Source organism: Meriones unguiculatus, chromosome 17, assembly GCF_030254825.1.
Source record: "Meriones unguiculatus strain TT.TT164.6M chromosome 17, Bangor_MerUng_6.1, whole genome shotgun sequence".
Lineage (NCBI taxonomy): Eukaryota > Metazoa > Chordata > Mammalia > Rodentia > Muridae > Meriones > Meriones unguiculatus.
Window position 1 is genome coordinate 94,343,369 of NC_083364.1, and position 11,270 is coordinate 94,354,638.

An 11,270-nucleotide genomic window follows, 5' to 3' on the forward strand; every position below is an offset into this window, starting at 1 on the left:
CCAATGGTGAGGCCTTTATGTCCCTACAGGCCCTGATAAGAAGCCAGGGAAGAGTTCCCTGTCTCCACACACCCAGGAAAGACCCTCTGAGGACACAGTAAGAAGGTGCCACCTGCAGGCTAAGGAGAGAACCTTCACCCTGATCCCAGACAGGGAGCCCTGAGCTGGGAGGAAAGCAAGGCACTGAAGCCACCTGAGCTGAAGCTGCGGCTTCTGGGAAGGCACCCAAGCAGGCTAATGCCATGATAAAGTAAGGAAAGCTACTGACAATCTTGAGTGGGAAAAACTCCAAAATTAGCTCTCCAAATTAAATAACATTTTTGTCTTCTAATTCCAAATCCAGGTCAACCTCAAATACCTCTCTCTACTGGGTTAACTACGACTGTGGTGGGACTTTCATAGCTCGCCTGTCAAAATTAGCAATGAGAGGAAAAGTACTGGGCCTCCCCACGCCAGGGAGGGTTCAGTTAACCAGGCCTGACCCTGCTCATCCTGAGATCAGCTGTGTTCAGAGTGCCATGGCCATGGCAGGTTCAGCTTCCTCACTCCTTTCAGAAATCCCATAACAGCTTTGGATTCTCAGACACTCCACAGTGTAGCTACAGGCGCCCCAACAGGGCAGTTTCTGTGAGTTGAGGAGGCTGAAAGTGCATTCTTTATGAGTTGAACCTCAAAAGAAAAAACAAAGTCAAGGAAACCTTAAATATCTTTTTTTTTCCTGTGCTGGGGCTTGAACTTAGAGCCTTGAGCATGGCAAGCAAATGGTCTACACATTGAGTGCCAGCCTGTTTTAGTAAACACGGCTAAACATTAGCAGCTTCACAGAAGCCTAAAAGGTTTATATGGAAAAAAAGAAAACAAAACAAAACAAGCAACAAAAAAAGCCAACAACCCAACAGGGTTTGCACACCTCCAACCCCAGCACTGGGGAGGTGGAGGCAGGAGAATCAGTTATTTACTGAGTTCAAGGCCACTGTGTTCTTCCTGAGGCCTGTCTAAAAGAAAGTAAGCAGGGCAACAGGGTCTCACTGCAGCACCGCTACGTGTCTGTCTCTGGTCCTGGTGACCCGTCCCTCAATACCAGCGTGTCATCCATAACTATCACCTTTGCTTAGGGGTCAATGCTCTGCTGGTTGCCTGAAGTGTTAGGTCAGTTTGTTACAGAGCAGTAACTCACACTGTCCCTTTGCTAGGTCCACATTAACCATTCTTATTTATCCGTGGCTACTGTCAGCAAGCCCATTTCACAGGCACAGGCTGAGTGAATGTGACAGAAAGGAGGCCCATTATGCATTTAACCACCAGGCTACTCTGCCTCCTGGAGGACAGGCCACACCAGGATTTCTAGAGGCTGAATTTTAGACAACAGGAAGCCCAGCCTTACCACACTGATGCTCCAGCTCTGATAGTCCCCTGGTCCTACCTTTCCATGTATCTTTTTCTCCAAGAGATTCAGTGACAGCGAATCATATTATCAGCTTTCCTGCATCTGGAATTAACTAAAACCCCAGGAGCTGGGCATGCCTGCCAGGGACTTTGAGTGGTTGGATTATCTGAGGTGGGAGACCCACCCTAGATCTAGGCCACACCCTCTTAAAGGAACATGGGAGAGAGAAGCCTGTTTCCTGCCCCCTCCCCACCCCCCACTGTAAGCACCTCTACCCTGACCCGTTCCTGCACGGGTGTTAGAACCTATCTGGGACTCCAGTGTAGGCCTGCTGCTGCTTCCAGAGCACAACAGAGTCACTCCTTGTCTCACTACCTCACGTTGTAATGGTCATCAGTATTTACAAAGGGAAAATTGGCCTCTCACAGCAGCATTGGATCTCAGAAGGCTGGAACTGCCCCAGCTGTAAAAATGGATCCTAATAACTGTACCACACATAAATAACGCAGGGGTCTTTCCAACACACACACTGAGAGAGAGAGAGAGAGAGAGAGAGAGAGAGAGAGAGAGAGAGGGAGGGAGAGAGAGAGAGAGAAACCAATGCCCAGAGCAAAACATTCACAGAGCTAAGCAAAGCTGCCCCTCACTGACTTGTACTCAAGAATACATTGGGTTTCTGGTCATAGTTGTTAAAAGAAGAGAAATACAGACGCAAAGGGCACAGCCTGAAATATAAACGCAGGAGCCTCTTGCTCTATCACGAAGCCTATTTTTCTGTCACCTTATGTAACTGTCCTGAGGCTTGAAGAGTCTGTAGTGATAGGCTATGGAGAGTGCCAGAGAGAAGGCTCTGCGGTGGACTGACTTGTCAGGGAGGAGGAGAGACTAAAAATTTAAAAAGGAAAACAAAGTGCTATAAAAATCATCTCATTGAGCTAGCGGCCAGAAATTCTAAAATCAAAGAAACAGTGGGTAAATTCTAAGCCAAACCTTGCACCTATTTAATGTGGGTTTTTACAGGATAACACTGCATTCCAACTTTGTCCAAACAAACTGAACCCAGCACACCTGACTCCAAACCACGGACCATGTCACCCATGATGTAAGTAAGTCTGAGAAAACACATGCCTTGCCCCCACAACAGGCTGAGAAGTAAAAATGGCCTGGGCCCACCCAACTCTTCCCCTCCAGCAAGGAGGCCATATTCTCAGCAACCTACACGGTGCAGCCTGGGATGGAAGCAGGTGGAAACAGGACCAAGAATGCTCAGTCTCGGAGGGGAAGCTGTGGACACTGGCTGGGCCACTCCAGATCCCCAAAGCATTCCAGCGGTCCACTGAGTGGAGACTTGCCTACAAATCCACAGTCCACCCTTGGGGACCTGACAAAAGGAAGGAAGGTGTCCCATCTTTACAGTAAACTGAGGCGCAGGCCCTCCCACTGAGAGCCAATAATCCTGCTTAGGCTTCAAAGCCACACAAACTGGCAAGAAAAGGGAAACCCGAGTCCACAAAATTTCGGACTAGAAGAAATCAAGGCACAGGCAAGCTGGAGATCCGCTTAGTGTGGGACCAATTGTTCTTGCTCTTTTTCAATTATGTATTACCTCTTTCCTTCTCCCCACAGGGTTTCACTTAGGCTGGACTACAACTTTCTCCTCAGCCCAGATTTCAAACAAATGACAATCCTCCTGCTTCGCTCCACCACACTGAGCAAACCCGTCTAGCTGAGCAGGAGGCATTGCTTTCTCAGTCTTCACTGAGAGGACCACCCGCAGGCCACTCCACACCTGAGAATGGAATTGGTACCAAAGGACAAGAAGATGTCTCAACCTTCCCTTGGGATTTCAGGGGGCTGGGAAAGGCGGGGCAAGGTGTCTCAGGAGGTAAATGCTTGCTACATGCTAGCCTGATTCCCAGACCCACGCTAAGAAACCTGAAGCAGTGGCTCCCATCTAACCCCAGGCCCCTTGCAAAGAAGCACACAGAGGCTCTCGGCTAATTGGCCTACAGTCTGCAGAGCCTATGAAAAAGGAGAGATCCTGCTTCAAAAACAAGGTGGAAAGAAAGAACGGGTTCCCAAAAGTTGTCCTGACCTCACATGCATATCCATTTTCCTCTCCCTCTTCCTTGCTCTCTTTTTCTTTTTCACGAACACTATTTTTAAAAACAGATTCCAAGGTGCAGGTACCGTTGGAATCTCACTGCTTAGGAAAGGGCTCTATGTAAGGAATTTAGGATCCTTGCTTAAGGTCCTTTTTTTGTAGATCAGAATACATGTTATTAAAAGGAAATTATAGGAAAGGCTATCGTGAATCATAATCATTCTTTAAAGAAATGTGTGTTCAGGAGAAACGAGTATATTCTATCTGATTCCCGGCCACGGCCTTTGGGTGAAGTGCTACCCTCCAAATACACAACCCTGTCTGAGACAATCAAGGCAGGCATGCGTCCCACTACTGCCTGGAGCTCTGCCTCATAGAAGGCTGTAGAAGAAACTTTCATTCACCTGTTTCAGCTGTTGTCTGGAGGCTTACTGCCTCTGCCTACTAACCTAGGCCTAGTCCTGGGAGCTTCAGTCTTGGTACAATCTAAGCTGGGTCTAGAGCATCTTCAGCCTCTGAGACTTACTGCTTTATAATCTCATCCTGTCTTGTTCTTTCTGAGCTCCGGGCTGGCTGGATCAACTCAAAGCTGTTCTGGTTCAAACTCCTCTCTCAGCTGACTTATTCAATCTGGCTTCTCTCTCGGCCTCTGAATTGCTCTGCTTGGCCACAAACTCCAGCAATCTGGCTTGTTCTCTCTTCACCTGTGTCTAACTTGCTCTCTCAACCACTCTCTGTAAGACTCTCCCGGTAAAACAGCCTCCTCTCTCTCTGTATTTCCCCCCCTAAGTAGCTTCCCTTCTCGTGAGAGTTAGGTATATCCTATTCTGTCAAATCTTCTCTTTTTCTGCCACTCAGTTAGACATCACTTTCAAACATGGGTGCTTCCTTCTACAGACTAACTTTACCTTCATTGTTTGGGATTAAAGGCTTGTACCACCATGCCTGGACCTAAGCTTTTCTTACCTGAAACTTACTCCATAACAGGCTGGCCTTGAACTCAGATCTGCTTGCTTCTGCCTCCTGGATTAAAGGCGTGTTTATATTCCAGCCGGATCACACAGACCTAGAAGGTCTTTGGATGGGATCTCTTGCCAGAGCAGCCATATTCTGAATTAAAATTCCCCGGGGCACATGGGAACTCTGAAACTGCCTGTTAGCTTGGTGACAACTGAGCAAAGGGAACCAACTAACCAGTGCCAACAGCCCAAAGCACAGGAACCAACTAACCAGTGCCAACAGCCCAAAGCACAAGAACCAACTAACCAGTGCCAACAGCCCAAAGCACAGGTTCAAAGCACAGGTTTGCTTTCTAAATAAAACTGTTCATAGAGGGGGCATAGTAGAACAGAGTGTGGCAGGCAAATATTTGCCCACATAGAAAACAACCTTATTTTAATTAAGGTTTCAATTAACAGTAGGAATTTCTCTAGTAAGATTATTTTTACAATAATAACGATAGTTTTTATGTAGACCTTTAATTATCATATTAACATTCTACTAAAAGCAAATCTCATATATGTATTACATACAGATACATATTATACACACACATATATGTATGTATTTCTGAAATTATCAAACAAATGAATAGACAGGTCAGGTTCTTCTTTTCCTTTAAGACTAAGGTTATGGGATCAGGAGAGCCATATGGAATGAGTTTTTCTCTGTTTTTCTTACTCCACCAGGTGCTAAGAAAGGGGGCCACCAGCTCTTGGGGTTCCCATCAGCTCTGTAGTCAGTAACCTGCCCATTCCAGGGTAGACATAACCAACCTGAAGTAAACATTTTTAGTTTACATCCAAAGGTGACCCATAGGTGGCAGGTGGAAACCCCAAAGCCACACTTTCCAACTCAGAGGTATGGTTCTAGCTAATTGGGAAACAATCAGCTTGCAGGAATGCCTCCTACTGGCCTGCCTCCTACTGGCAGTTTTGATAGGCTGGCTTCCTGCGCAGGGCTTTTGGTCCCCGGGACTCTGTATCCTTAGTCCAGTGGGCTGATGATGCCTGCATCACTGTAAATCTACAGGACTCATGAACTGGCAATCCATAGAGCATAACACCCCTTCCCCGTTCTGAAACTCCAGACCTTAAGGTGGAGGAGTAGAGGATCAGCCAGAGGCAGTGTCTGCCTTCCTCAGTATCACCCCTCTGCAGGAAGCTCCTTTCCAGCATCCCTGGCAATGACCACAGCCTGTCCCTGCCTGGCCTCCCTCCCTGCTTCCTCTCCTGTCCACCTGCCTTCCTTCCCTATGGGACATATCTCACCCAACCTTGAAGTCAGAAGGAGACCTGAGGCCAGTCCTCTGAGGACTCCCCACCCCCCGTTTGCTCTTCAGACCCCTGCACACTCCCTTCAACACACACACACACACACACACACACGATGTCCTTCCGGCCTTTACCTAGTTCACCCTGGTGTCGGGACATCACCACTGCTATTCCTTTCGCAGACACAAAATTCTCTCCAAAGAGCCCATCAGCCTCTGCAGGGGCCGATCTAGGCCACTCACTCAGTCTGACTCCCCACTGAGTGGCTCTGCACCCACAATGGCCCCAGAGCCCTTCTCTGGACCCTGGAAGGTGGGTCATACCCAAGGATCTGGCTTGGGCCTCCTTGGACCTGGGACGCCGAGTCCGGGCTCCTTCCCTGTATGTGAGCTTTAGCACCACAGCTCCACACCAGCCAGGAGACTCCATGCACACTGCCATACTGCCTCCTCTCCCGGACCTAGCTTCCAGCTGCTGCTCGTGGCTACGGGTCTGGACACCTCCCTGTGGAACTTCGGAGGCCAATCCAGTCAGCCAGCAATTCAGTCAAACACCCTGAGACGCCAGTGTGCAGCCCTCTAAGGACCAGCCCTGTAAGGACCTGGCTGCCTGTCACTCGGCTTGCTACCTGTCACTACTGTTTCAGTTTTACATTCTTTATTGTACCTATCTCTTCTATACCCTCAGATTCCACAAGTACAGGTTAGGGCAATTTAGAATAATTCTTTTTCATAAAGAAAAACTGCACCAGCAAGAATAGGCACACCCCCTTCCTTCTTGTCCTTATGATAAAAGCCAGTGTAACATGATAAACGTGCAGCATTTACAACCTCTTGGTATCATACCAGCCTAGAGATGAGTTAAAGCACACGGGAGGATGTGCATCTGATATGTGCAAGTACCACTCTGCTTCACATAGGAAGTTCTGCCGGGCATGGACTTTAGTAGCAGATTCTTGAGCCAAGAATCCACCAAGCACACAGAGGAACGGCTGAGCTTCTTTCCTACGGTGTGTCCAGCTGACTCCCTCCAGGACCCACTCCGCAAACACAACAAGCTTGGCAAACTCACCACTCCTTCCTCTGAGCCTGAAACGGAGTCTGGAAGCCAGCGTCAATCATCATCAAGACCCCCCTGGTCCTTTCAGAGACGGTCACTGCTCACTTGACGCACAGCAGCCAACTCCTTCCTTCCTCGGGCTCTGCTCCCTGAGCCCTCCTCCTCCCTGGTGGCCTTCTGCACCAGCTGAGATTTACCTTTTCTCTTTCCCTCAATCAAACATGTCAGCAAAGCTTTCAGCGCTTGGCGCTGGGTCCATATGTCAATGAGCTGCTGCTGAAGGTCGATGCCAGGAGAAACACCGCTGTGTCTTGGTTATTTATAATTTATATGCCCATTTACTTTCAGAAAGGATTTACAATGGCCGTATAAGCTTCCGGACATCCTGTGCAGAGCAACAGTTGTCACAGTGCAGGGGACCCCTCGTCTCTCTCCGCAGGCTAACCTCTGGCCAGCACTTCAAACCTCTTTTAGGGATCTCAGGCTCCCCCAAAACAAGATCAGTTCACCATGAGATTGCACTTGCTTGGGTGCTTGGTAATTCATAAATTTTGTGGAAAAATCTCGGAGCAGCAGTGTCTAAGGCTCTGTCCTTGGGCAGCTACTCATGTCTACATTTAGAAGATTCTGTTGTGGGGCTGTTCTGGGGTCTGAGGATACAGCAGAGATTAAAATTGCATTTTTGCCTTCAGGACAACAAGCAAGTGCTGGACCCCAGGAAGAATTATCACCCGAAGTGGCCTGGGGAGCTGTACCTTGCCCCTGGGGGTTTAGCCCCTGCTTTGCATTTACTCAGTAGCGGAGGGGTTCACCTCATTCATTGGGAGGAAGGAGGAAACAGACATGACTCACTGTTCATAAATAGGACTACACTCCGCATTCTCAATCTGCACTATTGGAAGAAAAGCCAGTGTTTGGGTGAGGATCCTGGTTGCTCATTATCTTGCGGTTGATTGGCCAGTTTTGGTTGAACGGTGCTGGCGGAGAGGGAACCTTTTCGTAAGCCTGTGGGATATTTAGTTCCTTACAGCGGCGACACATCACCATCAGGGACGCTCAGTACGTTGGGAGTTGTTCCTTCCCCGCCCAAACCCACATAATTTTGACACCGTGGGAAGGAGAGGGGGAAGGTATAAGTAAGTAACCACGGCAGTGGGGAGAAGGAACTGATGTCAAATCTTCAGTGACCCTGCAGAACGCGTCCTGGACCACGTAGGCGGTGCAGAAGGAAGCCCGCCCCCCAGAGCCAGCGACCCCTAATGCACGGCTGCGGCCCGTCCCCGCCCCGGCTGCGCCCCGCAACAAGTGTCCGCCCTCTGCCCTCACCCGGTACAGGCCGTCCACGAAAACGCGCGGGTCCAGATGGCAGGCGATGGTGGCGCTCGGCAGGTCTTGCAGATCCACCTCCTCCATCTCGCAGTCGATGAAGCTCCAGTCGCCGCCGCCCTCGTCCGCCTCGGCAGCCGCAGAGAAGGGCGCGAAGGGCCGCAGAGTCACCCGGTGGGGCGCCCGCGCCTCGACCGCCTCCGCCACCTTCCCGAACCGCGACCCCGCCACGCCGTCCTCCATGCCCGGCGCTCACTCCCCCGCTCGCCTGGGCTCCGCGCTTCACCCTCTCGGGGTCACCGCGGCGCCCGGACGACGCCTGCCAGCGCCCGCCCAGCTCGCCTCCGCCCTGCGCGGGAGGGGCCGCCAGCCCGCGTCTGCCGGCCTCCAACCGCAGATCCTGCGGAGCGCAGGAGCGGTCCCTTTAAGGTCGGTCCACTCGGGTCATTAAGTCCCGCCCTTCTCGTAAACTAGACCAATAATATGACAGAATTTTGTCACGTGATACCCATTCCACCGCCTTCAGCCTGAAGCCTCGGGGCGGCCATATTTTTTAGGGGCAGAGGCCTCTCGCCAGTTCTGCTGTTCTGACAGCTGGCAGTGCCTGTTGAAGAACACTTGTCCGGTGTTAGCCCACGGGACAGTAATCCGGGAGGCAGCGCTTCCGCGGTGCCCACGCAGCGATGATTGAAAACACATCAGCCAACTTTGGAAGACTTGAACGAAATCTAGTTAGATGTTGTGTTCCGAGATACTTAGTGTTGTATATTACCACGGAGTCACAAATAAGGTTTGAGCAGCACCATGATAGGGGCTTACGTTTATACTTCAACTTATCGTCATTATATCACTGTCCAATGCTTAGATAATTTAACACAAAATAATGGGTTTCAACAGAATATTTTCACGCATATATCATATATGTGCGTGTATACACAGATACTGTATTTTGCTCTCATCTGACTCCCATTGCCCTTGCCCCCATCCTGCTGACCAACTCTTTTTACTCTAAAAACTTTCCTTTCTGCTTTGGTGTCTTAAAAAAAATCACTGTGTGTATCAATTCAGTGTTCTGTCACTGTTATAAAACACCATGACCCGGCAACTTATAAAACAGTTTATTAAGAGTTTGATATAGGGTTCCAGAGAGATTGTGTCCATTGTGGTGGGAAGAGCATGGCAGTAAGTAAAACAGGCATGGTAGCCGGAACAGGAAGCCGAGAGATCTTGTTTCATTCACAAGGGACAGTGAACTAGAAATAAAGTGAGGCTATATAGTATCAAAGCCCGGTGACCACACTTCCTCCAGTAAAGCCAAACTTCCTAAACCTTCCCCAGACAGTGCCATCCAGGGACCAACTGTTCAAATGCCTGAGCCCACAGAGGACACTCCTCATTCAAACCACTGTATCGAGTAGGACAACCTAGTAGGTTTTCACCCCAGCATCTGGCTTCTGAGTCTTCATTGGTAAAATCAAACGATTTGGGATTTTCTGTTTCTATAACGACAGACATTGTCACCCCTATGGTGGACCTTGGAGACATGATGCCCATGAAAGACACCACTCACAAAATGTCATATATTCCATGTATATGAAATTAGGCAAATATGCAGAAACAAAGAATAATAGCTCGGTGGTTGCCAGGGGCTGATGGGAAGGAAGCAGGGAATGACTGCAGATGAGTCATACACACACACACACACACACACACACACACACACATATATATATATATTGAGGAATGATGAACAAGTAAAACTGATTGTGGTGATGTCTGCCTGAGTCCTTGTATATTGGGAAAAGTGCTCTATTGTGCTCTAAAGGGTAAATCTTATAGCATGCGCTGTCTCAACATAGCCAGTGGTTTCAGAATAGAATGTGATAAAGGCCATGTGGGATTAGATGAAGTTCAACAGAGAGGATGACATCACAGAATCAAACCCTCCGGCCAGCCCCGGCCAAACGTTCTGAAGAGGGTAACAAAGCCAGTGAAGCCCAGTTTTGGAAAAACAACACCCAGCCAAACAGTTGCTGGGTGGGTCTGTTGTTTTCATCCTTGGGTCAGAGCACTGTTTCATGGCTTGCTTACTCTAAGCCATTTGTAGCACACAGAGTAGGCCTAGTGGGCAAAGAATGTGAGGGGACATAACACACCACGGAGACAGAAACCCAAGATGTGGGCAAGCATGCCATCACTGCTAGCTTCCTGTGGTGGCTCTGAGGCAGGAGAGTCAGGCACAAACTCAGGCAAGTGGCAAGGACAAAGCGATCTGTAATTAGCTTCAGAGTGCTGCTGGTCTCTGCTAAGGTGTGAATGAAGAACATGTCTGCCTCATCCTCCCTGAGCAGCCAAGCAGAGAGAGAGAGAGCGGTGGTTCAACCAAGTCCACTTCTCCAATGGCAGCATGGGTTGTTCGAGCTCCTGAGGAGGCCAGAAAAGGGTATGGGATCTCCTGGGGTTGGAGTGACAGACAGTTGTGAGCCTCCTGGTGTAGGTGCTGGGAACTGAAAAAGCAGCAAGGAGTCTTACCTCTAAGAAATATCTTCAATCCCAAAGAGCTCTTTTTTTTTTTTTTTAATATAATATGTTATGGGTATATCTCACTCCTGAAGTTTTCTGTGCATCCATCAAATGGCTTTCCCTCAAGCAAACAGCCAGCAGGCAGCAAGGCAGAAGGTAGCCATTCTCATGCTATCTTTGCCTTTGCTTCTACAGCTAACATGGGAAGGATCCAAAGAAACATGGGGAAAAAAGTAGGGAAGGGGGAAAACAAGGCAAAAGAAAAGGAAGAAATAAAGAGCGGAAAGAGCGAAAGTAGGGAGCAGGAGTGAACCTAAGAGAAAGTTCAGCCTCCCTCCACACAGGCTGCTCTACAGGACACACCTAAGCCAGCTCCCATGGGATTCGTGTAAGACAGAGCCTCTTAAATGCCAAGTCAAAGCACCATGTACAAGTAGGATTAACGACACGCCTTCCACACTAGGGTTGCCAGAATTCTTGCCTCCCATAGGTAGCATGTTCAATGATAAAATGTCCCACTTCTCTCTGCATTTAGAATATAGCATTTTACAGTCCCTGAACCATCATGATACTTTTCAAACTCAAGCTTAATTAAGCT

The 11,270-nt window shown here is 49.0% G+C and overlaps 1 protein-coding gene across 1 annotated transcript in view; it reads right to left on the reverse strand.

Annotated features, from left to right (window-relative positions):
* Rcan1 (regulator of calcineurin 1) overlaps positions 1–8,448 on the reverse strand; it is a 79,453-nt gene extending 71,005 nt beyond the window's left edge. The window contains exon 1 of the mRNA XM_021628781.2: positions 8,150–8,448. Coding sequence (XP_021484456.1) covers positions 8,150–8,392 — 243 coding nt within the window. The 5' untranslated portion in view covers positions 8,393–8,448. The remainder of the gene's footprint in view (positions 1–8,149) is intronic.
* Between the last annotated feature and the right edge of the window lie 2,822 nt (positions 8,449–11,270).